Below are 27,345 nucleotides of genomic sequence, written 5' to 3' on the forward strand. Positions count from 1 at the left end.
AATAACTTATTAATATTTTTTGTGACGATGAAGGACACAAGATGCAAAAAAATCATTGTCATATGGAAAGCACAGTACATGGTATCATTAATGCAGTTACTGTAAAACTGATTATCAAAAATTAATTGATAAATACATTTGACGTCATTTCTCATAGCATACTCAGATTTTGACTGAATATTGACCGCTGGAAATGCTCGATGCTTTAAAAAAATTAGATGTGGAGAGTGTTGGTCAGTATTCTGTGTAACGTAAGATGATAAAACAAGATAAGTAAAACTAGAACGAGTTGTTTATTCAATTCAATACAGCTGATCAATCATATTACTTATTTTTTACCCAAGGGGTGTTGTTCTGAAAAAAAAAGAAATAACTGACAAAATGAGGAAAAAATGCTCACGAAGTATCCAGCACAAACAATCAACGGGGATTCCTGTAGGTCTCTAGGATCACTTTTTGTTTTTTCAGTACCCACGGGCATTGTTTTTATTTTACGAGTCATAACATAGTAGAATGGGAATGCAAGATCAAGACCAGCATCTGAAACAAAAATGATAAAAATTTTGTTTTGAAACACGGAAACAGACTGTTTTTTTTGTAAAATACACTGGATTTCAGGAAGGGTGTGGGAGATCGATCCAAATGATCTTCATGATAAGTGAACAGGGGATCGTAACTTTGATCTGAAATTCAGCATTTCAAAAGGTTACTTGAGTTTAATTTCACAAATTTAGAGTAAAACTCACATCCATCCATTTGAAACTTTCCAAACACGTTAGCCATAGAATCATCAATCGATTGATGAGCTCTGTCCGGTGCCAACTCATCGAAATCTCTCGATAGATCACTAGAACCCGGTTGGCGAGTCTCAATTTCGAAGACTGTCTTGTGATAGTGATCGAAGAGAGTCGCGAATTGTGGAGAGCCCGCCGCATCGAATCCCGAACTGTTCAGTTGACGTAATTCGGACTTCTCACCGGAGAAAAGACGGGAGAGACCGTAGTGTTTTGCATGTTCATAGAGAGAAATCGGTATCGACGTCGTGCATTTCGGAATGTACACTTTTTGTCGTGATAGAGGTGTCCACACTCCATTGATAATATCCAAGGTGTTAGATGGAAAGCTCTTCTTTTTATGAGCGTTCTTTCGGTCCTCACTACAAAAATATTAATATAATTTCAATTTTAATTACAGAAGAGAAAACTCACGGTATGATATACAAGTAGACACCTGGTTGATGACTTTCCAGTCGAACATATTTATCAAACGTAGCTATGTCAGCTTCCGCAGAAATCACCACACACATTGAGTTTCTTACTTCATTATCGATACTTTCAGTGAACTCAAAATTGTTAATTTCTATTGGTCGGGCGCCCGTAGTTTTCCAATAAAAAGTACAATCCATTGCAGAAGCAAGAGCAATCGATGCTCTCCAGTTGGGAGCACTGTTCTCTGGAACCACGTAACGAACAGAACCTCTAGTCGAGAGCTGAAAATTTATAAGACCTTAGAGATAGAGGATATAATGAAACTCACCGAAACCTCCTGATTGATACGGTAGCAAGAGTAGAAGCCATCAGAGTCTGTTTGGAAACAGTGATGTTGAACTCCAGCTCTTTTACTCCTCCCTCCATAATAAGTGCTGATTTTACGACGGACCTCAACATTATGGTGGAGATGACGTGGCAATTCGGTAAACAATCGTACGCATCCATCGAAAAGAAATTCTGATTCATAATGTAGAGAGAGGAGTAATTTGTTCAACGAATCACCATTTTTTTCAATGGTGTCCAATGCAGTGTCTGAAGACGTATGAGGGTTTTGGAGTAAAATTGGGAACATGTTTGAAATTTTCGATTTTTGACAAATCTGTTTTTTTAAAGAAGATACAGATTCCAACCGGTACTGTAACTTACAATAATCAATATACTTTCTCAGCTCATCGAAAGTTTTATTCTGTGCAATATTGGCCAAAAGACCCCATGCTCTGAGTGCTTGTACTGGATTGAAGCAGAAATTTGTGTATGGCGAAGTGACTCTCAGTTTGTCCGACTTGACAAGAAGTGAAGGAAGATGATCAGTTTTCGGTGGAACATATGATTTCATGATCTCATTTGTGTACTGCAGAAGACGGTCACATGTAACGTTAGCTGGAAAACGAGAAAATGATGAGAAATTTGAAATGTTTCGTTCAAAATCACTCACGTGCAACACCCCATAGACATGGATTAGTCGAGTGGAAACAAGGATAAGCGCTCGGCTCGTACTCTTCAAAATACACTGGTTTCTCCTCTGCAGTGGCATACTGTAGCATGTAATCATCTCGATCAACTTTGTATTTCTGAAGCAGTTTCGTCTGCGTTATCGGCTTCTTCTGTATCTCCAAATCCTTCTTCTTTCTGTCCTTTTTCCACTCTGCGTCCGTTTTCTTCTTTCCGTCTTTCATCAAGAGATCCACTTCAGATTGATCTTCTCCTGTTTTTTCATCTTGTTGCAATAGATCCAACTTCTTCTCAAACTTCAAAACATCAATATTCTCCACAAAATTTCCGTCCTTCAACTTGATATTTCCTTTCTGAAGTATTTTTTTAATTTTCAGAATAGATTTTTTGACTCACCTTCATTTCCTGTCTCAGCAGCTTTCTTTCATTCTTTTCTCTTATCTGCTTATCAGTCAAACCTTTCTTCTGCTTCGGTTGTTTCTTATTTACAGTTGATGGCACTACTTGTGGAAGAATACGTGGTTTATTCGTTTCCTTCGAAGTACTATTCTCCTTTTGTTTTTTACGAGCATATTGAGCAAGTGCTCCGTAGGCGCCCACTTTCGGATGGACCATTCTCCAAGGAAGACGATATTTCAAACTGAATTGTTTTCGTCTCGTTGGGACACGTGGACAAAATTCAGAAAAACCAACAGAAGGGTTAGAGGGTCACGTAATTGGAGTGAAGGTACAACGTTTTTTAAAGAAAAGGGTCACGTAAATATCATTATTTTCTAACACTAACTTTTTGATCTCCAGGATGATTCGAAATCAGGTCTTGCCATTTCGACACCAGACTTTCCAACCCAAGGAATTCTCTCGAGATAACAGAGCACAATCCGTTGTCTACGCTCCGCCCATAATTGTAGGTTGGACTCGAGACACATGTCTCCACATTTCAGTATCACCTTTTTCCAAAATCTTTAAAACTTCTTTTTTGAGAATGGGTAGTAGACTCACCAGTTTGCATGAATCTTGGGTAAAGGAGATCTCGAGCAACTATAAAGATGCCCTCATCTGTTACACGGCCGTTTTTCTCCTTTTCTTTTCTTATATTGTTGGTCCTATTAGTGGACGTCTATGGTACCCCATGGAATGTTCAGTCTTTGTCACTATGCTCATTCTCACTTCCATGGGTGGAGTTTATATCAAGAGTGTTACATTCTAGGCTCGCATGCATAAGTATTTAGGTTTGATCTATCCCAAGTAAGAGCGCGCACGTTGGTCTGTATGCGCGTCTCTCTTTCACATTGTTTGTAGTTTGGTCAGAGTTCCCCATATAAGGGACTGACATACCTCATTCTAGTTCTTTCCTTCTTCCCCAACTTATCAGTGACTTCTATTCTGTTATAGTTTATCTCCCTTGAATAAACCCTCTATCTATTCATCCCATTGTTCTTTGGACTACAACCCGGCTACAGTATGCCGGATCCCAAGGACACAACAACTGGCGATCAGGCAATGGCAATGGCGGATCTCACCAGGCAGATATCTTCACTGCTCGAAGCGTTCAGTAAGATGGCTCAATCTACTGGTACGTCTACAGGATCTTCATCAGTCTCCAACACAAGTAGCCAACTGGTGGAATCACTCTCAACCCGGATTCCGATGTTCGCATATGAACCAGATGAGGACAAGACGTTTGACTCATGGTACAGCCGCTACGAGGACATCATCACTAAGGACGGATCATCTCTCACAGATGACGCCAAAGCACGGTTAGTTCTAGCTAAACTCAACGCTAAAGAGTATTCTCATTTTGCAAATCGTATTCTCCCAACGCTTCCAAATGCACTCGGGTTCACCGATCTCATTCAAAAGCTCAAGGAGACGTTCAAGTCGACAAGCTCCATCTTCCGGAAACGACAAGATTTTCTCCGAACGGAATACAATGGGTCAGCAATTGAAGAATACACAGGCCTCGTGCTCCGTCGTTTCACATCATCAGAGTTCAAAAAAATGTCGGATGACCAGATCTGCTGCATGGTCTGGATAAATGGGCTCCGAGACAACTCATACTCGGACATCCGCACCAAAGCCCTACAAGTGATGGAAGCAAAGCCAAATTGCACACTTCTCGAATTGGAGCAGGACATCAAGCGCCTTCTTGACGTCCGAGCTGACTCCAAAAGTGTGTCAAAAGTGGAAGCAGTGTCAAACGAGATCAATGCCATACACAACGCAATCAAAAGGGACAAGTCACAGAAAGCTCCACCTTCACCATGCTACAAGTGTGGAGGTAGTCATTGGGCTAAGGAATGTAGTAAAAAGGTCACATGCTCTAACTGTAATAAGAACGGGCATATTGCAAAATTTTGCAGATCCAAGCAGCGAGACTCTTCTAAAGTCAACAAGAAGGTCAGATCAGTAGTCATCTCCACCGCGTCAACTTCTGGATCCAGTCGAATCTACCGTATCATCTCCATCAACGGAAAGAAGATTCAAATGCAACTGGATACCGGAGCCGACGTAACGTTGATCAGCGTAAAGGACTGGAATCGTTTGGGTCGTCCTCAACTTCAGGCACCATCGATCAAGGTCAAATCGGCTAATCATCAACCGATTGCTGTTAAAGGATCATTCCAGTGCAATTTCATCATCAATGGAAATTCAGCAACTGGACATGCACATGTAGCTGAGACGGGTACTCTTTTGGGAACCGATTGGATTTCAAAGGATACAAAGCTCTGGCAACTCCTCAACAACAACCAAGTCAATGCAGTACGTTCTGATGTCGGATCAGCATGCGACTACCTGGACGGCAGTCGGGAACAACTGAAAATTGATTTGAAGAAGGAATTCGATCCCGTTTTCCAGCCAGGACTCGGTCTTTGTACCAAAACTAAAGCATCTCTTCTACCTAAGCCGGATGCACACCCAGTGTTCCGGAAAGCTCGACCTGTGCCATACGCTGCACTAACTACAGTATCCGATGAACTAGAACGTCTACAGCAAGCAGGCGTCATCTCACCAGTCGATCATTCGGAATGGGCAGCTCCGATTGTTCTGGTCAAAAAGAAGAATGGATCACTTCGCATGTGTGCAGATTTCTCCACTGGATTGAATGATGCCATCCAGCAGCATCAGCACCCACTACCAACGGCAGACGATATTTTTTCAACTCTAAACGGTGGGAAATACTTTTCGCAGATTGATCTGGCCGAAGCATATTTACAGATAGAAATTGATGAGCAAGCCAAGCAGATGCTCTGCATCAACACACATCGTGGATTGTATCGCTATAATCGACTCCCATTTGGTGTCAAGTCAGCTCCAGGATCCTTCCAACAAATTATGGATTCTATGACTTCTGGGTTAGATGGAGTTGCGGCCTATCTCGACGACATCATAATCACTGGCTCATCAGTGGCAGAGCACAATCAACGACTCAAAACGGTGATGAGTCGAATTCAAGACTTTGGATTACGCGTAAGAATAGAGAAATGCACTTTTCTAAGTCCGAAAATAACTTTTCTTGGGTTCATCATTGATAAAGATGGACGCCGACCGGATCCGGAAAAAGTCTCTGCAATTCGACACATGCCAGTACCACAAAATGAAAGTCAAGTCCGATCTTTCCTAGGACTCATTCAGTTTTATGGCTCATTCGTCAAGGAACTCTTCAAACTTCGTCCGCCACTGGATGCTCTCACCAAAAAGGATGTCGAGTTCAAATGGACATCTGAGTGTCAAAATGCTTTTGACCACATCAAGCAGATTCTCCACTCGGATCTGTTGCTCACACACTACGATCCGAAACTGCCAATCATCGTCGCAGCGGACGCTTCTCAATACGGAATCGGTGCTGTCATATCACATCGATTTCCGGATGGCTCCGAGAAGGCCATCTACCACATCAGCAAGGCTCTCACTGCTCCACAGCGAAACTACAGCCAGATTGAGAAGGAGGCTTTTGGCCTCATCACTGCCGTCACCAAGTTCCATCGATTCATTCATGGTCGACACTTCACACTGCGAACTGATCACAAACCTCTTCTATCCATATTCGGCGAAAAGAAAGGGATTCCTGTGTACAGCGCAAATCGTCTCCAACGTTGGGCCATCATCTTGCTCAACTACGACTTCAATATTGAGTACATCAACACTCACGATTTTGGACAAGCCGACGCTCTCTCAAGGCTAATTTCCGAGCAAATTCAGCAAAAGGAATGTGAGGATCGTGTCATTGCTCAAATCGAATCGGAAGTCGTGACAAATTTGGTCAGCACGTGTGAGCAACTACCAGTGACAGCAGATATGGTGCGATCCTACTCCAGAAAGGACAAACTCTTAGCCGACGTGTTCCAATACACGATCTCAGGTTCGTGGCCAAAAATCATTGAAAAAAATTCACAAATTTATCTTTTTCACAATCGACGTGACCAACTATCGATCGTCTCGGACTGTCTCATGTTCAACGATCGAATTGTCATCCCCACTTCGCTCCGAACACGTGTGCTCAAAATGCTCCATCGGGCTCACCCAGGAATCGTAAGGATGAAACAGTTGGCTCGCACTCTCGTATACTGGCCATCCATTGACAAGGATATCGAGAAGATTGTGAGAAGTTGTGATCAATGTGCCGCAGTGGCAAAGGATCCTGTCAAGAACACGCTCTGCTCCTGGCCGATCTCGACTGCTCCATGGCAACGCGTACACATAGACTACGCTGGTCCCATTGATGGCACATATTTTCTAGTTATAGTGGATTCCTATTCAAAATGGCCGGAAGTGATTCCAACCTCATCAATCACTGCCACAGCTACTATCAACATTATGCGCAAACTCTTTGCACAATTTGGAGATCCAGAAACGTTGGTTTCGGACAACGGAACTCAATTTACATCCACACAGTTCGCCGAATTCTGCATTCAACGAGGAATTCGTCACACTCGATCTCCACCATTCCACCCTCAGTCGAATGGTCAGGCGGAACGATTTGTGGATACCCTGAAAAGGGCCTTAGGCAAGTTAAAAGGGGAGGGAACTACAGATACCGCCTTGTATTTGTTCCTTCAGAGTTATCGCTCTACTCCTTGCACAGCCAGTCTGAATGGCTCAACACCAGCTGAGAACTTCATTGGTCGAAAGATCCGCACCTACTTGGATCAACTACTCCCCAACGACCAACTCACCGTCTCGCACGATACAGAGATGGAAGAGCAGTTCAAAAAGCAACATGGTGCTCGCCCTCGCAACTTCCAGAAGGAGGAAACGGTTTATGTTAAAGACTATCGAAACATAAATACTGCCTCGTGGATTCCAGGTACTATCCAAAGTCGCATCGGAAAGACACTCTACAAAGTCTTGGTCAACGACACTACCTGGATCCGCCACTCAAATCAGCTTCGCCGACGTGATGATCCAATTAAGGATGTTCCACTGGACGCGTTGGACCTCATGGATTTTATGCCAAGTCCAACTACACGCCCGGACAATTTCATCAACGCCCCGGCCAAAGTGAAAACTCCTGTCAAACCGAGGACGCCATCGCCACCACCACAACTTCGTAAATCGACTCGAAATGTCAAATCACCATCAAAATTTATTGTCAAACCATCTTTGAAATCTTACCGTTAGTTAGGATCTCTCTTTCCCAGTAGTTACCGTAAATACTGTATTATAACGGCATGCCGTTATATTTTTCAACTGCCTCCCAGAGAAATTTTGAGGTTTTAAAAACTCATTAAACTTAAACGAAAAACCTTTTTTGGGCATTCTTTTCGTTGATCAAGACGTTATCAATCACGCTGCTTCTAATCAGAAACAATAAATAACACCGGAATATTCATATTCATGAATTCTGAGTATTGATGGGGTGCCGTTATAATACAGGTGCCGTTCTATTACAGGTGCCGTTATAATACAGTATTTACGGTAAGCTATTTCTAGGTTCTTCCATTTGTTTTATATTGTATTCATCTTAAAAAGGGAGGTGTTACATTCTAGGCTCGCATGCATAAGTATTTAGGTTTGATCTATCCCAAGTAAGAGCGCGCACGTTGGTCTGTATGCGCGTCTCTCTTTCACATTGTTTGTAGTTTGGTCAGAGTTCCCCATATAAGGGACTGACATACCTCATTCTAGTTCTTTCCTTCTTCCCCAACTTATCAGTGACTTCTATTCTGTTATAGTTTATCTCCCTTGAATAAACCCTCTATCTATTCATCCCATTGTTCTTTGGACTACAACCCGGCTACAGTATGCCGGATCCCAAGGACACAACAAAGAGTATCAAACTTCTGCGTTTCTGGAAAGAAGGGTTAGGTGTCGTGAAGAAGATTAACATTTTGTCTTTCATATTATTCCCATTGGTTTATACCGGATATGCACTTTTAGTCAAGTTTGAGTTTGACTTTCGAATGGCACAGAGTGATAGTATGATAAACAAAACTCACACTGAATTTATCAGTGATACAATGGAAGCAGCAACAGAGGAAGTCAATAGAGAGTACTATCTCGCAGAATTCATAATGCTACAAGTCTGTTTTCTCTTCAATTCTCTCGGTTCGTAAATGGTTTTAAAAAAGTAAGTAATTTGTTATTTCAGCAATCTACTTGAATGATATCTTTTTGCTGATTACTTTGGAACATTCAGTGTTGGAGAAGATGGGAGACCAGTTGTTTTAACTTTTGAATTCGATAATTACAGTGCTCTTTGGAATAAAAATGTGTAGATAATTCAGTTTTTTTAACTTTGTAAGACACCATGAAATGGAAATAAAACGTTGTTTGGATTCACGGGTTCTTGGGAATTTTATCGGTCCGGGTTCACCGTAAACCATGTAATAGAGACGCACAGAGTTTGGAGCATCATATCCATGTCGGCTTCAATGCCATGACTGTTTTTTCAACGGATAAAATATTTTATAAACATAAATTGATATTTTGAAAGTTGAACACTTTTTGTTATCTTTTCTGGGAACCGAGATATATAGCTTTGAACTGACAGTAGTATTTCTGGTTTCGAAATTCGCCGGACGATAAAGATAATCACAAAATAGTCACACTGAAAATCGTCCCCAAGTCCATAGAGCCAATCACATATTCGACACAAAACCACCCGTTAGTCTCAAACACAAGAACATGGTAGCCTGCAAACGAACATAATCCAATAATCTCCTCCTCGTACTCACAATTCCTCTGCGAACTGTCATCTACTTGTTGTGAAAGAATGACGAATTTATTTATCCGTTTGTCATCACCGCTAATCCCCTTCATTCCAACTACGCCTTTTCGAGGTTTGTGTGAGGTATAAATTTCATCAGCGACAGATTTTGAACATATTTCGACAAGTTTCAACATGATTTTCAAGCAATTTTTGCTTCTTTCCGCTTGCATAGCTTTCCTAGCTGTGGCTGCACCCATCACTGGTAAGTTACTTTCTTTCCTTATATTTCTTTTATTATCAATATTAAATATTTTCAGTCAAAGATCGCTTCATAGAAATGCAATCATCCGGAATGTCTGACAACGGAGTCCAAGCTCTGTGGGATTTGGTGAACAAGTTCAAGGTGGAGTACCCAAAACATTCGAGGAGCAAAGAAACCACTGATAAATTCATGGCGGATTTCACAGTGATTGCTCAGAATGTGGTGAGCTCAATGTCGAAGGAAGATCAAATGGTGTACAGGGATTATGTGAAGAGACACGGTCTTTCATAATGAAGTGAATATCTGAAATATCTGGATTCTACTCGGGTGTGCTTCACTACTGTTCCAAGATACCAGATCTCAAGTCTCCTAATTCCTCTATTTTGTGTCTTTCTCCTTCTTCTGCTCATGTTGTTTTCGAATTTCAATAAATTATGTGTTATTACTTCGTCTTTCTCAAGAGTCACAATTTACAGTGGTTCTTGTCTAGACACCACTGTATAATCCCAGGGTGAATACCGTTTTTCGTGAAAAACATGTTTTGAAAATCTAGAGACAAGACAGAAATCAGTCAAAGAATGACGTGACGGTGAATAGAGGGTCATTTTAGAGTACAAATGAAAGGCCAGGAATATCAGTTCCTGCAAAATGACAAGTTGCAAAGTGTCCCGAGCTCAAACTCATAAAATAGCTTCAAAATCATCGTTTCGTATTTTGTTGTCTTCAATGGTCCATCCCTCTCTTCTCACAACTTTTCGTAGTTTCACAAACCACGTTGCCCTTGACAATGTGCCCGGGACCTCATTCGTTTTCTCATCCCTTTTTTACGTCCTCACCACTGAGACTTCGTATTTTGTGTTGTTTCCTTGATCTTTCGGAGAGAATCTTTCTTATAAAAGCTGGCACATATTATATCCAACACACCCTGACATTTTTTGAAATGGCGACCCCATCGAATGGATATCCACCGAATGTATTCACTGTCCAACCTCAAGCACAACCATACGGTCAACCTGGACAGCCAATTTATGTGTAAGTAAAACAAAGGATTTTCTTGTACAGTACTGTGCAGTGAGATATACAACTCGGCATTTTTTAGTTGAAAAATTTTTTTAGTTGAAAAAATCAAACTTTAAGTGGCTGTTACGGTATCACTGGTTGACCCATAAAATAAATTATGTATAAACCATACAGAACAAAGGTAGAGCTTAATTTTTGTAGTTGACAACTTTTTTGTACGAGCATTCACTAGCAAGTTACATATCGGCAAAGTAATTCCTTCTCGTTTCATTTCAGTGCAAAATAGAGTGATTTTTGAGCTGTCCTCTTAAAATGACCATAACTCTCTAGGGAGTGCTCGTACAAAAAGTTGTCAACTACAAAAAAAGAGCTCTGTTTTGGTTCTGTGTGGTTTACACATAATTTACTTTGTGGAACAATCAATGACACCGTAACATCCTCTCAAAGTTGGGCATTTTCAAGTGAAAAAGACCAGATTGTATATCTTACTGCACGGTACTGTAAGTTCTAGCTGTGAAACTGTCATTTTCAGAGTCCAACAACAACCTCAACCAACTCGAAACAACGATGGGTGTTGCGAATCTTTTATCGCGTGTTGCGCATGCTGTCAGTGCTGTGTCAGTTGCTGCTCATTATTCACATGCTGGGCTCAACTTTGTTGTGTCTTATGTGATTCATAGCAATTGTCAATCTCACAAGTGAACTCTCCTCAATTAATAAATGTGATATTTATAGAAGTAACAGATTCATTCAAAGTAAACACACTTATAATCTGTTAGCGTTATTGGTGTACTCCTAAATTTGTCTCTCACTTCCTTGTTAGACTGGACCAATGGGTATCCAGTAACTGGTGAATCTTAAAATTCCCCTATTGAATCTTAATATAAGAAGTATATTATAATAAAGAAGACGAAAACTGAAATTTGAAGTTTCATTGTATTTGACTAGCCGGTGATGCATGGTAAACGTTCGGTCTCTTTCTATTGCTCTCTCTTTCTTACTTCTATGCCAGCCACTTTCTCCTCTATTGTGAAATACCCCACAATTCCCATTTTCCTTCGAAACGTTCGCTGCTTTCCTAGCCTCCGGTATATAAACACCCTCAACTTCCCACTATTTCGCATCGGTCCGATGTTGATGGGTTATCAATTCCTCACTGTCTTTTCTGCTTGCAGAAGAAACCCCGGTTTCCTTGTGGAACCAAAAAACGTTGTCTGTCGGAACTTCGTTCTGTCAAACAACACTCGCATCCGTGCGAAACCCCCTTCCCATTAACACAACCTTGACCGTTGTTTTTTTCGATCTTAATATTTAAAAAATGGCTGCAAAAGGAGCTTGATAAACATATCAAGAAAGATGAAACGTTCTCCGCAATAAAACTGTTTTCGGAGTTTTATTGCTAACAGAAAGCATGTATAAACTTGTACGAATCTAGAAATTTCCCCAAAAATGAAGTTCTTACTCTTCCTTCTTCTTATTTTTTTCGTGTATTCCATCAATGCTCAGTTCAAATTTCCATCTTGTAAGTTTTGGCAATTGTCACCGTGAAACCTGTAATAAAGGTGCAGCCGAGATTTTGGTTATCTCGACTGTCTTCAAAGCTACAAAAAGTTTCCAACAGAAGAAATGTTCTGTAAATATTGTGCTATATTTTAATTGTTAGGAACCAAGATATACCATTTTAAAGCCTCTATTACATGTTTTACTGTGATTTATTTCCAGCTGAGAAAATGCTTGCTGACCTCAAAGAAGCAGGAATGAGCGAGGCAAATATCAATAAGCTGAACAAGATTTATGAAGATTACCTGACGAAACGTGCTGAAATTAAAGCAAAAACTCGAAAAGGATACGTTTCGCAAGAATACCAACGGTACATTCTTCTTCGAGATGGCTTTTTGCGTTCAATGCCTGCAAAAGAGAAAAGAATCTTCGAGAACTATATTTATAAGTACGAAAATCATTCGGGATATTGACTAATGTTTTTTTCGATTGTTTCTTAACAAAACAGTTTTATTTTTGTTTTGAAAAATGTTTTCCACAAACGAATAAATGTTTATTTGATATCATGTAGATCATAAGCTTGGCAAGCACAGTCACGAAAGTGAACACGCTCGTCAAACAACCGATCAATCAAAATATTCTTATAAAATTAATTAAGTTTTCTTAATTGACTTCAGTCTCAACGGCACCAATCTTTTATAGAAAACCAACACCAGCACAGCTCCAATCACCAGAATCCCTGCCTGATAAACCATCACATATCGGAATCCGGTGGCTTGGAATAGGGCTCTGAAAAAATCAGAATATTCGGATACTTAGACAAATGAGTGCTTACGTTGAGCTCAATGAGCCAATAACAGGTGCCAAACTACCTCCCAATGAGAACAATCCTTGCATATTTCCCTGTTTTCTTGGTCCCAAAATCTCTGAATAAAGTGCGGCGGACGGCGATTCCACAAATGGGAAAGCCACTCCAAAGAACACAATAAAACAAATCAAGTAAATGGGTAATGGAACTCTCGTTGTCCATTTACACCACTCATAAGTTTGATAGCAACCTCCTGCCACGTCGGTGTCTTCACCATCAGGCAGATAGTCCAACGGTCCCGAGTAGAGGTTCCACGGGTACATGAACACCTGGTAGAGGAGGAAGAAGCCGAGTCCGATGAGCATTTGAATGCGTTTGTCGAAATGTATAAGAACTGAGCAGGGGTAAGTCAGCATCACAGTTTTCCGAGGCGAGTTGATCCAAGGATGATGTTGAGAGCGACGGAGACAATGCAGCAGCAACAGAGAGCGATTCCGTTGTAAAGGATGGATTGACTATCTTTCCAGTCGTACAGAACAGTAGTCAGGGGTGTAGACATTCTGAAAACTAGAAATTGAATGTATTTGCTTCCTAGGAATACCTACACTTCAATATTAGTCGCAATGATATTGACAATCATGAACAAGTAGATACATATCAGTGCTCCAATCAAATCATACTTAGGGATCACCACATTCGATTCGGACCCCGGCTCATTCTCTTCAATAATTCCCACATAATTTTCCTTGAAGAAAATTTGAACAATCACACATGCAGCCAAACAGACAACAGTCATCAAGAAAGACACTACTGTGAACATATTGATGTAGATTGCGCCGAGCTTCCACCCATTTTCTCCTAATGGTGTGAAAAAGGCCTGAGTACAAATTTTCAGAATGTTGTCTTAGTAATCGATTTCAACTTACCGACAGCACTGGTCCAAACGAGATACCCAAAACGAATCCTCCAGTTCCATAAGATATTGCTTTCATTCTATCTTTAGGTGTAGATGCAGTCGCTGCGTAGATTCTCAATGCAGCAATATTTCCTACTCCGAGGCCAGTCATCACTCGAGCAGCTAGCATGAACCATTTGGCATGTGGGAATAGGGAAAGGAGTCCGTACCATGTTTGAGCTGGAATTTCAGAGTACAACATTAGAAGGAAAGACGGAAACTTACCAACTGCAGCTATGAGAAACCCAATGATTACAGGAGTCTTCACAGACATTGTACGTTGATTCCAGTACCCGTAGAGTGGGTTAGACTAAAGCACTCAAGTTGAAAATAACTGGAAAAATTACTCACAATAGTGGACCCAATGTTACAGGAAGCTACGATCCATCCCAGAAAGTCGACGTCTGCGGTTTTGTCGAGCTGAAATTTTCAAGATAGTTTTTTTTTCAAGGTATGTCAAATCTAACACGTACCTTTTGTAGATAGGGCCACATTGACATGTAGTAGACAGAGACTTGAACTCCGACTAAAAGTTGAAGGAATATGGAGATCCACATAGATCTCCAGTCGGTTTCCCGTTTGTCTAGGACTTCGGAGGCGGAGAATCTGAAATTTCTCTTACTTTTTTAGCAACACATCATACTGTACTCGCAGCAATGTACTATGGAAAAAGTGAATTCATTAAGCTTAGCGAATGGTTTCAGACTTATTCGCCTTGTTAAGCTGGACACGATGAGGCCAGGGCTGTCTTTGCAGTCGCGCTCTATTGACAAGAATGGTACATTTTCGTGCCACGGTAAATATTCGAACTTATGTGCATACTATACCGGCTATATAAATTCGAAGTTTCATCGTGACGCAAAAAATGTACCATTTCTATCAATAGAGCACGGCTGCATTGGTAGCCTGGCCTCATTGTCGCTGGAAAAAAATTAGTCTAATGGACTGATAGGAACTTGGATTCAGAGATACCTAGAAAACAGATCTCAAATATTACTTAAACTCACTCATGTTTCTCATTTTCATTCTCATCGAATACCAGAGTCCCTGACCTCGATGTAAACGAAACTCGTGTCATTTGAAGCGGAGGCGACTATTTGGTCACCGAAACAGAAATGATATGAATTGGATTGTGTCTTATCTGTCCGGAGTAGCTTGCACGAGAAAGATGGCGGAGACAAGTAGTGTTATCAGTTCAAAAAACTAAACATTAAAGACAAATGTGATGATAATTATGCGATGATGAAACTTGAAAACGAAGATGCACTTTTTATTTTAACAGTGTCAAAAATGAGATCGATATTTTTGAGCAGTCTATGAAAGAAAAACATCAAATTATTCGAGTCCGTGCTTCTTCAAGTAGTCGTTGTAGATTGCTTGATCTCCCTCTGGCATGGAGGTTCTGAAGGCTTGAGCATCGGCAGTGTACTCCTCGACGAATTTGTCCGGACCTTCGGCGCTCTCCTTGGCAGCTGGGAATCCAGTTTGGAACCGTTTGGTCAATGCAGTGAGACCTTCGATGCTTGCCTCGGTCATTCCGGCGGATCGGAGCTCCGCTTGAGATTCTTCTTCTGGACAAAAAGGTGGTTGTAAATACCAGACTTGTGTCAAAAATCGGGGCGGTCGGCCCGGATTCAAAAGTGGGAACTCTTTTTTTTTTAATTTTCGAAAATTTTCGTAAAATTTTAGAACCAATTTATGTGAAAATTTAAATTATTTTTTGCGTGGTCATGAAAACGAAAGAATTCCCCAAGAGAAATTCAGTAGAAACTATGGATCACAAAAAGGCCTGAAATATCGGAGAGTGTGAATATTTTTAGAAAAAAAATTGGGAACGTACTTCTATTAACCTGAAGAACAAGTCAGGGTAAAAATTATAATGGGAAAATGAGTTTAAAAAATTTTGCGGTCTCTACACAAAATTTTCAAAAACTTGAAAAAAAATTTCAAAAAGAACCGAGAATATTTTTGATTTCGACCCAGCTCGTGACAAATCTGGTAAATACTAGTTTAAAGTTGGTAACTTGAATTTTCTAATGAAAGTTTTCGAAAGTGAAGCTGGATTTTGAAGTTTGGGTAAAAGTTTTTGTTTTATGTTATTCAAAACCATATCAAAATACTTCACTCACCAGAAGGAGCAGACATTTCAGCACGTTTTTTTTTTCAAGAGACAAGCAGTAATATCTCAAAAAGAATAAGACATCCCCTCAACACATGCTCTTCTTTTATATACCCCTTCCTCTGCACAAAATTCGTATTTTAGTTGGTCAAACTCCTATTTCTCACCTGGGAAACACACCTGGCTACACAAAGAGAAACTACGATTTCTGTCTGTGTCTCTTGTTATTCGATCACTATTTTATTATGACACACTAAACCAATTTTTGGTGATTTTTTGATGTCGGATATGAACATGAAACTATGATTTTTGTCTGATTCTCTACTCGAAGGATTACAAATGTTTTGATCTGAATTTTTAAAACTATAAAAATGAATTGAGATCCGAAGAGAACATCAACTTTCGATTCATACCAATCATGTTCAAACAACTCTCTTTTTTCATCGCATTCTGTGCCGTTATGGCTCATGCCACAATGAATCTCCCAACTCGTAAGTACCATCTCATTCTTCATCTCACAATCTCTTTATTTCAGAAGAAGAATACGACGCTGAGTTGAAAGCAGCTGGTATGTCTCAAAGTGGAATCGACGGATTGCATGCCTTGGCTCAAAAATTCGTAGTTCAATACCCAGCTGTTCAAGCTAATAAGGAAGCATCAGACAAGTTCATCGCCGATTATACAGTTGAATCGCAGAACTTTGTCAAGTCAATGACTCCAGAAGACCAGAAGATTTATGCAGAGAGCCTCAAGAAGTACGGACTTATCTAAATTGATTGGATAATTGTTGTCCTTAATAAACTTTTTTGAAAACAGCAAAAACTACTAAAACACAGACTTTACTTTAATTTTTTTTTCTACCTACTGAAAATGGGAATCCTTTAGACAGGTAGATCAAATAAAGATATTTCTTTATGTAGTTGAGTACTTTTTCGTCAGGCGAATTCCTATGAAGTTGTTGTCAGTTGATTTAAAACTGCGGAAAATCTCACCATTTTGCAATTCGAAAGAGAGATTCGTTTGCTCAGAGTCTCTCACAAAAAATAAGTCAACTACAGAAATAAAGATCTAGGTTTGATCTACACATCCTACTAAAGTTAACAGTGTAGGACAATCATTAATACCGTAACATCATCCCAAAAATTTTCAATATTTCACACCCAACGTTTGCAACAATTGGGCGGTATTTAGTTTAAGGATCACCAACAGAAAAATATGTCTACCTTAGAAAAATGCTAATTTTGGAGCAGTCAGGGAAATCTAGGTTCGTCCATTTTTTAATTTATACAATGTCATCTTTTTGAACCACACATGATTCAAAATGTGTCATCCTTCCTCATGTTTTTCCTCCAATTCGTTCTCCAATTTTCATGTATGACTCAGTTTACATCCGAATAACAAATGATTCCAATTTCAAAATCCTGCCAAAACCTAATTAAAATTTGAATTTTAAATATCTCATCCATTCATTTTCCAGTCTCTTCTCCTTCCAACCAACCCATCCATAAAACGGAACCATTTGCTCTCATCCACTCTTTCCATCTTTTCGTCGTCTTTTAACACGCCCACAAATTGTCCATCTTCTCCTGCTTCTTCGTGTTTTTTCCCTCCCGTAGAGCCCTCCTTTTCATGTTCACTTTGTCCTTTTTTCATCGCCTTCTCTCTACGTTTTCTTCCATTTTAGTAAGCTTCTCTTCCCTTTCTTCTTTCCCGCCTTTCTTCACTGGTTGTTCCAAAAAAAACGAAGAAGAAGATAGAAAAGGAAAGAGAATAAATTGGGTTCTCCATCTTCTTCTCCTCTTGTCAGATCTTTGAGTTTCTTTTGTTTTCTTGGGCTCGTCTTTCCCGATAGTGGAGGTCCACTTTTACTAATTCTGAGCCTTCTTTTCAGATACCATGACTCATTTCAACTGGACACTAATCATAAAAACCTGTCCGGAGTTTTACCCAAATGAGTCCGATGTCATTCTTGCAGTTATAGCATTCGCAGGATTGGTTATGAGTTGTGTGAGTTGGGCTTTGGGGTACTGTAGAAAGAGGATACGACAGTCTCTATTTTTTAAAGGAGGACTGTGATACTTCAGACAATTCTAAGAAGCTTCCATCATAGGAGTATCTAAACTCTACGATTCCCGTTCTCTTGACTCAAAAGAAGCCTTCGTGGAAGAGTTTTACAGCGTAGTCGTGTAGTCCTCTCGGAGAAGATTTCTGTTCAATTCCTCGTTTTCTCCCTTTTCAAACAACGTTTTGTAGTGTTTCTTTTTTTGCGATATAAATTGAAAAAAAACGCGAAAATTTGTTGGAAAATGCGAGGAAACCAGGAGTTGAACAGAAATTTTGTCCGAAAGGACACGCCCGCGCTGAAAAATTCTGGCTCCCTTTGAGTCAAAAGAACGGAAATTGTAGCGTTTAGAGCGATTATTAGCGTATGTTTATAGCTAGTTGTATCAAGTTGTCCACATTTCTTCATGAAAAAAAATTCTAGATCCTCCAATGCCGTTTCTACCAACAACTTAAAGGATCTGTATTCCTGTGCAACCTGGCTTCTGCCGATGTTGTCAACTGCTTGCTCTACCTCTGGTCATACTTCTTTACCAGCTGTGTCATGTATTACCGGAGTGATGTAAGAACGATTAATAAAAACCCATTCTTCCAAAAATGTTGTTACAGGTTTTGGCGGGACTCCGTGTGTCGTTCCTCCAACAAACTAAATCTATCACAGATTTCTACAATATTGTATTGAACCTCCTTATATTTTATATCATATTCGAGAAGTTTCTTTGGACGTGTACCTCTAGAACCCGTTATATGTGGAAAATGTTCACGATGGGAGAGTATAAGTTCTACTTGATGGTGATTACTGCGTTATACGGGGTGTTTGCAACATGCCTTACTTCTTGGAATGTGATGGTTAGTTGCGAAAGTTTTTCTGAATTCCTGAAATTAAAACTTTAATATTTTTCTATTTTTCAGAATCTTTCCAAAATTCCATTCTGTGATGCCTCATTTCATCTGACTCTTTCTGATCAACCAAGTAAGTTTAACTTGTGTTTTTCATTCAATAATAGCAAAATTCAAGTATTCCGCACATTCCAAACCCATATCATTCATTCGATTTCTACTGTGGCAACTGTTCTCTCATTTGTTTTTGCAATGATCACATTGTGCAGAATCCCTCGTGTTGGAGACGGAGAGAAACCAAACAATCAGGAAGATATAGATCTGGCTAACTTGTCAGGGGGCCCACCGAGATTGTAATATTACCAAGACGTAAAATGATAAATTAAACAAGAATTCTCAGAACCACCGGTAGAATCAAGAGAACAATCCTCTGTATGCTAGCCGTTTACTTCTCTTTCATGGTCCGTGGCTTCTGTGGATTTATCTTTGTTCACCCTGAAACTAGCAGCATTGCCACTCGGTCATTGAGTAGCAGAATTTGTAGGTTTCATAAAATATTTCTGAGATTTCATGTATTTTTTTACAGTAAGAAACTGGTCATACGACTTCATGAATGTGGTTTCCTCCGGCTCTCGGCTCATCATCTATTACGTTTTCTGCCGGGCCAGATTGGTTGTGGAGTATGCTCCACATGCATTAGGACATTGAGAGATGAACAGAATAATTGGGACAAAATTATATTTATTTGGGAATAAATAGTTTGTTAGCTTTCTGCTGTTTTTCTTGGAGATTTCTGTGGAACAGAGTGGGACTTGGAAGCTAGAGAGGAGCAGAGGTTGAGGAACAAAAAGGGAGAATTGGTAGCAAAAGAGATGGAGGAAGCGACGGGAAAAAACAACAAAATAGAAAAAAGAAGATTGAGTTTATAGTGCTAAATGATTCACCACAATTTTGAAGTGATTTCTTTGAAACAGTTCGAAACCAGCTCTAGGAGCCTGCGTCACTTCAAAACGGAGACATTTTAAACCAGTTTTTTGTACTATAGTAAATCAGAGATCTGTAGGTATTAAAGGCGTATTGTGGTCAATTATGACATTTTCGTAGCGTAATGTATGAGTTTTGGCGAGTTCCTTTTCATACTTCAAGAATTTTTTTTATTCGGTCCACAACCCGCTGAAAATTTCAGTGAGAAAGTTCTAGAAATTCAAATTCGGTAATGTTGGTTTTTTCAGTATTCTGGCGTTATTTTTTATACTTTTCAGTGTTTTTCTATCAATATTTGCCGTATTCAATTGAATTTATTGAAAAATACAACAAAAACTACCGAAAATACCGTCAAAATTTAAATAATCAACACGGCTGAAGTCGAATTTCTTGGCCACCGCGGCAATTTATTTCGGTCATTACACTGACCAAACTTTCAGGCGTTCGCTTTCAGTGGGCTGAGCACCGAATTGGAAATTTCTTGAAATCTGAAATTGAACTCGCCGAAATGCATACATTGTGGTATGAAAATATCATAACTGACCACAATACGCCTTTAATGTACTTTCTGAAAAGCATAATTTCAAACTTTTTGGTTTCAAAATACCCTAGAAACTTCCAATAAAACTCTACTGGGGAAAACGTAGCGTCAGAAGAAATAAATGAACTTTTAATGAAGATCTGAAATCTTGTGGGCTGCCTCTTATTGGCGGAGCACATGAATCGCTCATTGCTGAACCAATTTTTTCAAAAAATATACATGTTGATAGGCCACTGTTCTTTATTTCTGCTTGTTATCACTTCGAAGAAGTCTTGGTGATGTTCTAATTTGAAAATTTTCGCCAAAGTCAAAATATTATTTCGACTCGCTCCATAAAAACTGAATTGTGCACCCTCAAATTGGCTATCTTATGTGTTCTCTCTTTCCCCTCTCACACTTTAGGTGCATTTTTGTTTTTGTTCTCTTTTCCTTCTTCCATTCCCCCCTTTTTTTCTGTTTCTCCGTCTCCAAATGAGATACTCCTTTTTATTCTTTTTCTGTTGCTCTTTTTTCGAGAGGGTTCCCCATTTCTTTTGCCACGTCCTCTTGGAATTGATTTCCTGCCAACTAACCTCATTCTATTCAGAAAGGATGGCTAGTTTTAACTGGACGGAAATAAGTGATACGTGCCCGGAGTTCACTCTGAGCTCCTCGGATTTCCTATTAGCACTTGTTGCACTCGTCGGATTTGTAATGAATTTTGTAAGTTCTTTTTGTTCGGAGGTTCATTTCCGTCTATTTTGGAGTGCATTTGTCAGAGATCCCATTCCCTAGAGACATTTTCAGTTTTTCATAGTTGAGGAAACTTCCAGAAATTACAACGTCGATTCTTCAAACAACTAAAGGGGTCTGTGTTCCTCATTAACCTGGCTGCTTGTGACACCGGAATATGTTTCATTTATATTTGGAAATACTTTCTTCCAAGTATCGTCATGTACCTGCAAAGTGACGTAGGACTATTCTCATCCCGGGAGAACTACAATTCTCAGATTCAGATTCTCGGAGAAATGCGTATCACATTCAGTTTCCAAGCAGAAGTTTTCAATGCTTTCTACGATACCGCTATGAATCTACTCATTTTGTATATCGTCATTGAAAAATTATTGTGGACCTGTCGACCAAGAACTCGACGATTTTGGAGATTATTCACATCCGCCGACTATAAATTCTACCTTGCCGTAGGTACTGTATGCTTATCTCTAATTGCTGCAGTGTTTGTTGCATGGAGATTAGGCGTAAGTTGTTTTTCTAACGCCATGATGTGAAAACATTTTTTTAATTCAGTCATTTTCTGAAAGCCCATTCTGCGATCTTCAATTGTCTTTGGTCAAATTCGAGAATCCATGTAAGATCTTTTAAGACACTTGTAATCGAAAATCTCAAACATAGTTTTCTTTCCAGATCTGCAATTTCTGCAATCTAATTTCCTTCGAACAATTTACACCTCTGCAAGTCTTCTCACAATCACTTTCGTAGGTATCGCGTTATGCAGAGTTTCAAAAGTTGGAGAAGGGGAGAATCCGATGGCTGAGGAAGACATTTCTTTATCGGCATATTTTGAGTTGTAAGTTAGACAGAAATTTCCAGCTCGGGCCTTGCCTTGGCGCCTATTTGAAGTGCCCCTCTAATAGAGTGGTCCCCAGAAGGCTTCTTTAAAAAATTGTGAAGAATTTTCTCATTAATAGAGATGGTTGCACCGAAATTAAAGTTTTTACAGTATAAGAATTCATGGAAACCGTCATAAAAACTATGAGATGATTTGTCATGTACATGCTAGTATTCATCCTGATTTCTGCACGTTGACCCAAATCTCAGACTAGCTATTCCCAAACTCCAATATATCACGTTATTACAGAACCGTCGAGTACACTAAACGATCCATTCACTGCATGCTATTTGTTGCCATGACCTTCTTTGCCCGTGACATGTTCTGGTATTTCGTCTTTAATCCATCCAGTGAAGAACGTCATAAAGAATCAATGCACTCTAGAATTCGTAAGACAGTGAATTATAAATTATACAATCTGAAAATGATTCCAGTGAGAAATTGGACACTCGACTTCATGAATGTGATTCTCTCTGGATCTCGGATGGTTTTCTACTACTTGTTCTGTGGGAAAAGGATGGTTTTGGAGTTTCAGCCAAATGGAGTACGCAATGATTTCTTCTTGGAACTATGATGAACTGTCCTGAATTATTTTTCTTCTCTTGAAAATGAAGTTTTGTCATGCAGAAAAACCGCAGCTAAAGTTTTAAAGTAATAAATCATAAAAGTACTACTAAAGTCCCTGCTCCTCTTTTTTTTGTACTTCACATAATCTACCCTTCGTAAAATGATTTATTGCCTTCCTTGACTCTCCAGACTCACAGACCTTTTTTGGGCTCAAGAGAAAAACTACCGACGAGCAAAACTTTGAGCAAGTCTACTTCAGCACTGAAAACTACGAAAAATGTATTTCGTATCTCAACTAATGACGCAATCTATCCCTCCTTGAATAATTTTTTCGAAGGTTTCGCAAGCCGGAACCATGGTGTCAGTCCTTGAAATGAACCCCCCTCCTCTCCATGATGAATTTCTATTCGTCTTTTTGGACGGGCACCTCGACAGACACAAAAATTGAGCTTTCCTTTTCATTCTTATCCATTTTTGTGTTTTACGAGTGAGTGCTTATGTTTTATTTCTTCTTTTTTCAGAGACAATATTTCAAATTGATTTAGAAGTTTTTTAAACGAAATGGCGGCGGAGTACAACTGGACGGAAATAAGAAACAAATGTCCGGAGTATGTACCGAGTTACTCAAATGTTACTTATGGGATCGTGGCGATGGTGGGAGTGGTCTTGAATTGTGTAAGTCAAAAATAAACGTACATATGTTATTGTTGTACAGAACAGTAGTTTTCCACAGAATAAGAATAATTATTTAGAATGACATAAATATACTAAAAAGCTGAAAACAAAAAAAAACAGTTTTGCCACCAGTGGGGGTTGAACTTTGGTTTTCAGATTGGCACCAAAAAGCCAAAAATAAAAAATAAAAAGATGTCAGTACCTGGAGTCGAACCATGGGCCCACAGAACCAAGACACCACTTATGTACTTATAAAAAAATTTACTCTTGTTTAACCGGTTTCAAAATGTCTGGTTTCAAAATGTCCCGGAGCCTTTATCACGAGGCATGACCTAATTCCCAAAACGTTTGAATTTGGTCTCCAAATCATAACCCTCTCGCTTCCAGCACCTAATCGCCCAATTCAAAAAGCAACTCAATGGATCCGTATTCCTTTTTGCTCTTGCATTCACCGACGTCTTCTACTGTCTGCTCTATCTTTACAACTATCCAATCAAAAGTGTCGCCATGTTCTTCGAAAGTGATGTGAGTCTGCTTTCAATAACTCACCACCAATTCTATACATTTTCAGTTCCTTGCCGAGGTTCACCTTTCCATTCAATACTACATAAAACCAATGGAAAAGTTTGTGGGAATCTTTGTTCCTCTTCTAATGATGTACATCATTCATGAGAAGTTTCTCTGGACTTGTACATCCAAAATTCGTCAACGATACTCATTTCTTACTGTAAATAGAAAGAAATCCACTCTGACCGCGGTGACAGCTGTCTATGCGATCGTTGGAACAGTGCTGTCAACTTGGAATCTTGAGGTAATCGGGATGACTCTGACAGGCTGTAACAGGAGGCTTTCAGATAACTAACACCGGTTTCTGTGACGTCACTGTCGTCGTGTTCCCCTCTGAGAGTCGTTGTAAGATTTCGATTTTTTTTTTTCATGATTTCAATTTAGCTTAATTTAGATCAAAATTTCATTTCAGACATAGACTTCCTTCAAAATGGCATAGTGTTTTTTGTACTATCGATGACTTATATCCTAACTTTTCCGTTCACATTGTTAGTTATAGTCGGTGTAATATTCTTTAAAGAACAAGAAGAAAGTGAAGATGGAATTCAAATGGAAAATGTAGAAGATGATGCGAAGCTTATAAAGTTAGTCTTGAAATGTATAAGTTTTCAAACATTAAATGTTTTCAGGACCAACAGTAGACTCCGAAAATCAATTGTCTGTATGCTCATTGTTTACTTCCTATACTTTCTCCGTGGAGTTGTCTCCAACTTTTTCATTCATGTTCGGGGAAGCGACATTTATGGAAAGAACGTGTTTTTGAGGAACGGTAAATTTAGCTTTATATGTAGTATTAACCATGCTGAAAGTTTTCAGAGCGGAGTTGGTATTACGACTTCATGAATGTGTTGATTTCGGGGTCTCGGATCGTTCTCTACTACGTTTTCTGTCAAGAAGGATTGATTGTGGATTACCCTCCAAATGCAATTCAGACCCCACAAGCAGTCTGATGAAATTGAATAATTTTATTTAGAATTTGGGGTAACTTTTGTTCTGAAACATTAGTTTGGTTATAAGTAGATAAAAGGACTACACGAAAAGTCTTTCCCTCCAGTTGTTTTCAGTTTTCGAAAATTTTTATACTCTTGAGAAAAACGTAAAAATCATGGGATATTTTTCGAGCTCTCATGCTCTTGGAGCAAAGTTTAACTTCACCAAAATATGTTTTATGTTTGATCATGTTCTTTGAATGATTAATGTTTTATTTGTGCATTGGAGATGTATATAATTCGAAATAAATTAAATATTATCTGATAGTTCATTGGAAAATGTTCACAATTAGAAAAGTCTGGGCGCAATTAGGATGTTTTGTCTACGGTTGCCAACAATGGCCAACATCTGACTAGGGAATGGTCTAGAAATATGTAGGATGGAGTACCAAGCGGATACAAATGCTATTTTAAAGCAAATTCTGTGCTGATTCCGAATCTGTGTTTTGCTTTTACTGAGAAGTTATTCACGTTTTTGTGAGCACCCAGCACTAAATGAAAAATGATGATTACAGATGGACTTTGGAAAAACGGAACTCAGATTCGGAATCAACGCAAAATTTGCTATAATATTGCAATCGTAATTCCATCATATGTGTAGACCATTCCCTAGTGAGCAAGAAAAGATGTCAGACGTTTCACTATTGATTTGGCTGAAAATCTCTCTGAACCCTTCTCTTCCTTTTCTCTCCTCTCGACACAACAAAACTTGGCTCGTTGATTCAAGTCCCATGAGACATTGATATTTATATGTCTACATATTTTCACTCGCTGATAATAATTAAGGGGTAGAGACAAGAAGTTATTCACACTCCAACACCCACACGCCTCGCGACTTCATTCTTCTTCTTCCCTTTGCTTGTCGTCTTCTTCTTTTTCAGCTGCATTATGATCATGTCAATATTCTCCCGTTGTTTCTGCAAACCCAAATTGAAAGTTGAACCAGAAGTAGAGATGACTCCTGTTCAAGAACCAGTGCCAGAAGTGTTTCAGCTGATGGGTCTTCCAGAAGAAGTGATTTCAAATGTGTTCGAAATGCTGAGTCCGTTTGAATTGTAAGTTGGTGACGTCACATGTCATTCCAGTAGAATGAGCACATCAGAGCAAAAATAGTTTTTTTTTTCAGAATCGCGTTTTCTTTCTGCTCGAGAAAAACCAAAAACATTGCAAAATCGATGCGAAGCCATCCGAAATTCAAGAAAGACTGCAAACCATTCAAAATGAGTATTGGACCAATCTATCAGAGAATCATAATGGAGTTTAAAGAACATCCGAACTTATACTGGCAGTTTATGAAAAATCGACAGATTACCGATAATACTGCGGATCAGAAAACTTTTGTTTTGGACAATATTCAAATTCCTGTTTGGTCGTATAGAAAATATGAAAGACGACTTTTTGAAAACAAGAAACAAAGATAGTAGGTGAATAGGAGAGTAAGTTTCATAAAATTATATTTTCAGCGATGGCATCCTTGCAAACTTTTGCACCCTTCACTTGCTATCTGACAACTCGATTCCTGAGCTCACAAAGTTTTATGAGCATCTCAGTGAAGTGTTCAATCAGCCGAGACAGCTAATGAGCTTTGATTTGGAATTTTTCGATATTGCAAACACGATCAGATTCTATCAGAAGGCAGAGCAGCAACCGTTACAATATCTGGCTCTCTCGTGCTCAAAGAGATCCAGTGAAACATTTATTCGTTGGGCATTTGACAGAGTGAGAGTGACCAAAGGAATATTCATTCGTTGTGAATTGAGTCCAAAATTCTTTTACGATTTGGAAAGATTTGATGTGGAAGAGTTTATTGAAATCTACTGGTCGTATTGGGTCAAATTGGAATATGTTCTTAACCTGAGTTGTGAAAAGATAGCATTGTTCAAATCGAGTTTATGTTCTTCTGATCTACAAGAACTGGTGTTGAAGTGGAGAGGAGGATGGTCTCCGGATTGGATCGAGATTCTGATAGAGTTGAAAGAAATCCCCAATATTGAGGAGTGTGTAGAAGGGCCATATGTGACGATCAAAGATCGACGAGACAGGAATTTGGTTGACAAGTAAGAAACAGATTTGTGATAAATGATATCATTTTGTTTAATGATAACTTTTCAGAAATTCTGATATTCAATTATTCCAATTCAATGAAAGCATGGCTACGAGAGAGTATAGTTTCACTTTCGCCGGATACCATATTGTTCGATTCGATGGAGAAATTGCGACTTTTAATATTGTTAACAGCAATATTGCAATATTCACGATTCAACAGGATGATGGAAAGGATTTCAAATTTGATCTTAATCATCGCTTGTATTTGCCTCGTAGTACTTGGGAGTGACATGTTGTGTACTTTGGGTTATTTGAAATTTTCATAAATGTTATTTTTCCTCGAATTTCTAACATGAAAGTGCAAAGATTTGCCAAAGGTGATGTAAAGAAGAAGTGATTATTTGAGTCAGTTAATTATAGATGCAAAGTGCAT

At 39.2% G+C, this 27,345-nt stretch overlaps 12 protein-coding genes across 12 annotated transcripts; 8 read left to right on the forward strand and 4 right to left on the reverse strand.

The window, feature by feature from the left end:
- Positions 1 to 324: 324 nt before the first annotated feature.
- Positions 325 to 2,837, reverse strand: GCK72_020273 (uncharacterized protein; the record flags this gene model as incomplete). Its single annotated transcript, XM_003116365.2, has 9 exons — positions 325 to 354; positions 401 to 540; positions 588 to 683; positions 747 to 1,156; positions 1,209 to 1,489; positions 1,537 to 1,802; positions 1,917 to 2,150; positions 2,206 to 2,575; positions 2,619 to 2,837. 9 exons carry the CDS (start codon positions 2,835 to 2,837, stop codon positions 325 to 327), a joined length of 2,046 nt encoding a protein of 681 aa, XP_003116413.2.
- A 5,627-nt stretch (positions 2,838 to 8,464) lies between these two features.
- On the forward strand, positions 8,465 to 8,891 carry GCK72_020274 (uncharacterized protein; the record flags this gene model as incomplete). Its single annotated transcript, XM_053733487.1, has 2 exons — positions 8,465 to 8,768; positions 8,812 to 8,891. 2 exons carry the CDS (start codon positions 8,465 to 8,467, stop codon positions 8,889 to 8,891), a joined length of 384 nt encoding a protein of 127 aa, XP_053582400.1.
- Positions 8,892 to 9,564: 673 nt separating this feature from the next.
- GCK72_020275 (uncharacterized protein) lies at positions 9,565 to 9,925 on the forward strand (the record flags this gene model as incomplete). The annotated part of the gene is made up of 2 exons (XM_003116289.2): positions 9,565 to 9,634; positions 9,690 to 9,925. 2 exons carry the CDS (start codon positions 9,565 to 9,567, stop codon positions 9,923 to 9,925), a joined length of 306 nt encoding a protein of 101 aa, XP_003116337.2.
- Positions 9,926 to 10,574: 649 nt separating this feature from the next.
- GCK72_020276 (uncharacterized protein) lies at positions 10,575 to 12,627 on the forward strand (the record flags this gene model as incomplete). The annotated part of the gene is made up of 3 exons (XM_003116189.2): positions 10,575 to 10,666; positions 11,187 to 11,260; positions 12,377 to 12,627. The coding sequence occupies 3 exons, from the start codon at positions 10,575 to 10,577 to the stop codon at positions 12,625 to 12,627; spliced, it is 417 nt and encodes a 138-aa protein (XP_003116237.2).
- A 180-nt stretch (positions 12,628 to 12,807) lies between these two features.
- Positions 12,808 to 13,327, reverse strand: GCK72_020277 (uncharacterized protein; the record flags this gene model as incomplete). The annotated part of the gene is made up of 2 exons (XM_003116304.2): positions 12,808 to 12,943; positions 12,990 to 13,327. The coding sequence occupies 2 exons, from the start codon at positions 13,325 to 13,327 to the stop codon at positions 12,808 to 12,810; spliced, it is 474 nt and encodes a 157-aa protein (XP_003116352.2).
- Positions 13,328 to 13,377: 50 nt separating this feature from the next.
- Positions 13,378 to 14,474, reverse strand: GCK72_020278 (uncharacterized protein; the record flags this gene model as incomplete). The annotated part of the gene is made up of 5 exons (XM_053733488.1): positions 13,378 to 13,522; positions 13,568 to 13,839; positions 13,889 to 14,097; positions 14,143 to 14,227; positions 14,391 to 14,474. 5 exons carry the CDS (start codon positions 14,472 to 14,474, stop codon positions 13,378 to 13,380), a joined length of 795 nt encoding a protein of 264 aa, XP_053582401.1.
- A 778-nt stretch (positions 14,475 to 15,252) lies between these two features.
- Positions 15,253 to 16,062, reverse strand: GCK72_020279 (uncharacterized protein; the record flags this gene model as incomplete). The annotated part of the gene is made up of 2 exons (XM_003116107.2): positions 15,253 to 15,488; positions 16,047 to 16,062. 2 exons carry the CDS (start codon positions 16,060 to 16,062, stop codon positions 15,253 to 15,255), a joined length of 252 nt encoding a protein of 83 aa, XP_003116155.2.
- Positions 16,063 to 16,454: 392 nt separating this feature from the next.
- GCK72_020280 (uncharacterized protein) lies at positions 16,455 to 16,807 on the forward strand (the record flags this gene model as incomplete). The annotated part of the gene is made up of 2 exons (XM_003116668.2): positions 16,455 to 16,527; positions 16,572 to 16,807. 2 exons carry the CDS (start codon positions 16,455 to 16,457, stop codon positions 16,805 to 16,807), a joined length of 309 nt encoding a protein of 102 aa, XP_003116716.2.
- A 1,125-nt stretch (positions 16,808 to 17,932) lies between these two features.
- On the forward strand, positions 17,933 to 19,645 carry GCK72_020281 (uncharacterized protein; the record flags this gene model as incomplete). The annotated part of the gene is made up of 6 exons (XM_003116305.2): positions 17,933 to 18,043; positions 18,522 to 18,659; positions 18,707 to 18,946; positions 19,010 to 19,290; positions 19,338 to 19,477; positions 19,524 to 19,645. The coding sequence occupies 6 exons, from the start codon at positions 17,933 to 17,935 to the stop codon at positions 19,643 to 19,645; spliced, it is 1,032 nt and encodes a 343-aa protein (XP_003116353.2).
- A 1,408-nt stretch (positions 19,646 to 21,053) lies between these two features.
- Positions 21,054 to 22,642, forward strand: GCK72_020282 (uncharacterized protein; the record flags this gene model as incomplete). Its single annotated transcript, XM_053733489.1, has 6 exons — positions 21,054 to 21,164; positions 21,275 to 21,697; positions 21,747 to 21,807; positions 21,864 to 22,026; positions 22,318 to 22,457; positions 22,503 to 22,642. The coding sequence occupies 6 exons, from the start codon at positions 21,054 to 21,056 to the stop codon at positions 22,640 to 22,642; spliced, it is 1,038 nt and encodes a 345-aa protein (XP_053582402.1).
- Positions 22,643 to 23,196: 554 nt separating this feature from the next.
- GCK72_020283 (uncharacterized protein) lies at positions 23,197 to 24,827 on the forward strand (the record flags this gene model as incomplete). Its single annotated transcript, XM_053733490.1, has 7 exons — positions 23,197 to 23,310; positions 23,698 to 23,835; positions 23,882 to 24,121; positions 24,165 to 24,222; positions 24,290 to 24,461; positions 24,507 to 24,646; positions 24,694 to 24,827. 7 exons carry the CDS (start codon positions 23,197 to 23,199, stop codon positions 24,825 to 24,827), a joined length of 996 nt encoding a protein of 331 aa, XP_053582403.1.
- A 933-nt stretch (positions 24,828 to 25,760) lies between these two features.
- On the forward strand, positions 25,761 to 27,201 carry GCK72_020284 (uncharacterized protein; the record flags this gene model as incomplete). The annotated part of the gene is made up of 4 exons (XM_003115883.2): positions 25,761 to 25,921; positions 25,993 to 26,286; positions 26,330 to 26,923; positions 26,979 to 27,201. 4 exons carry the CDS (start codon positions 25,761 to 25,763, stop codon positions 27,199 to 27,201), a joined length of 1,272 nt encoding a protein of 423 aa, XP_003115931.2.
- Between the last annotated feature and the right edge of the window lie 144 nt (positions 27,202 to 27,345).

The sequence above is a fragment of the Caenorhabditis remanei genome, chromosome V (genome assembly GCF_010183535.1).
Source record: "Caenorhabditis remanei strain PX506 chromosome V, whole genome shotgun sequence".
Classification (NCBI taxonomy): Eukaryota; Metazoa; Nematoda; class Chromadorea; order Rhabditida; family Rhabditidae; genus Caenorhabditis; species Caenorhabditis remanei.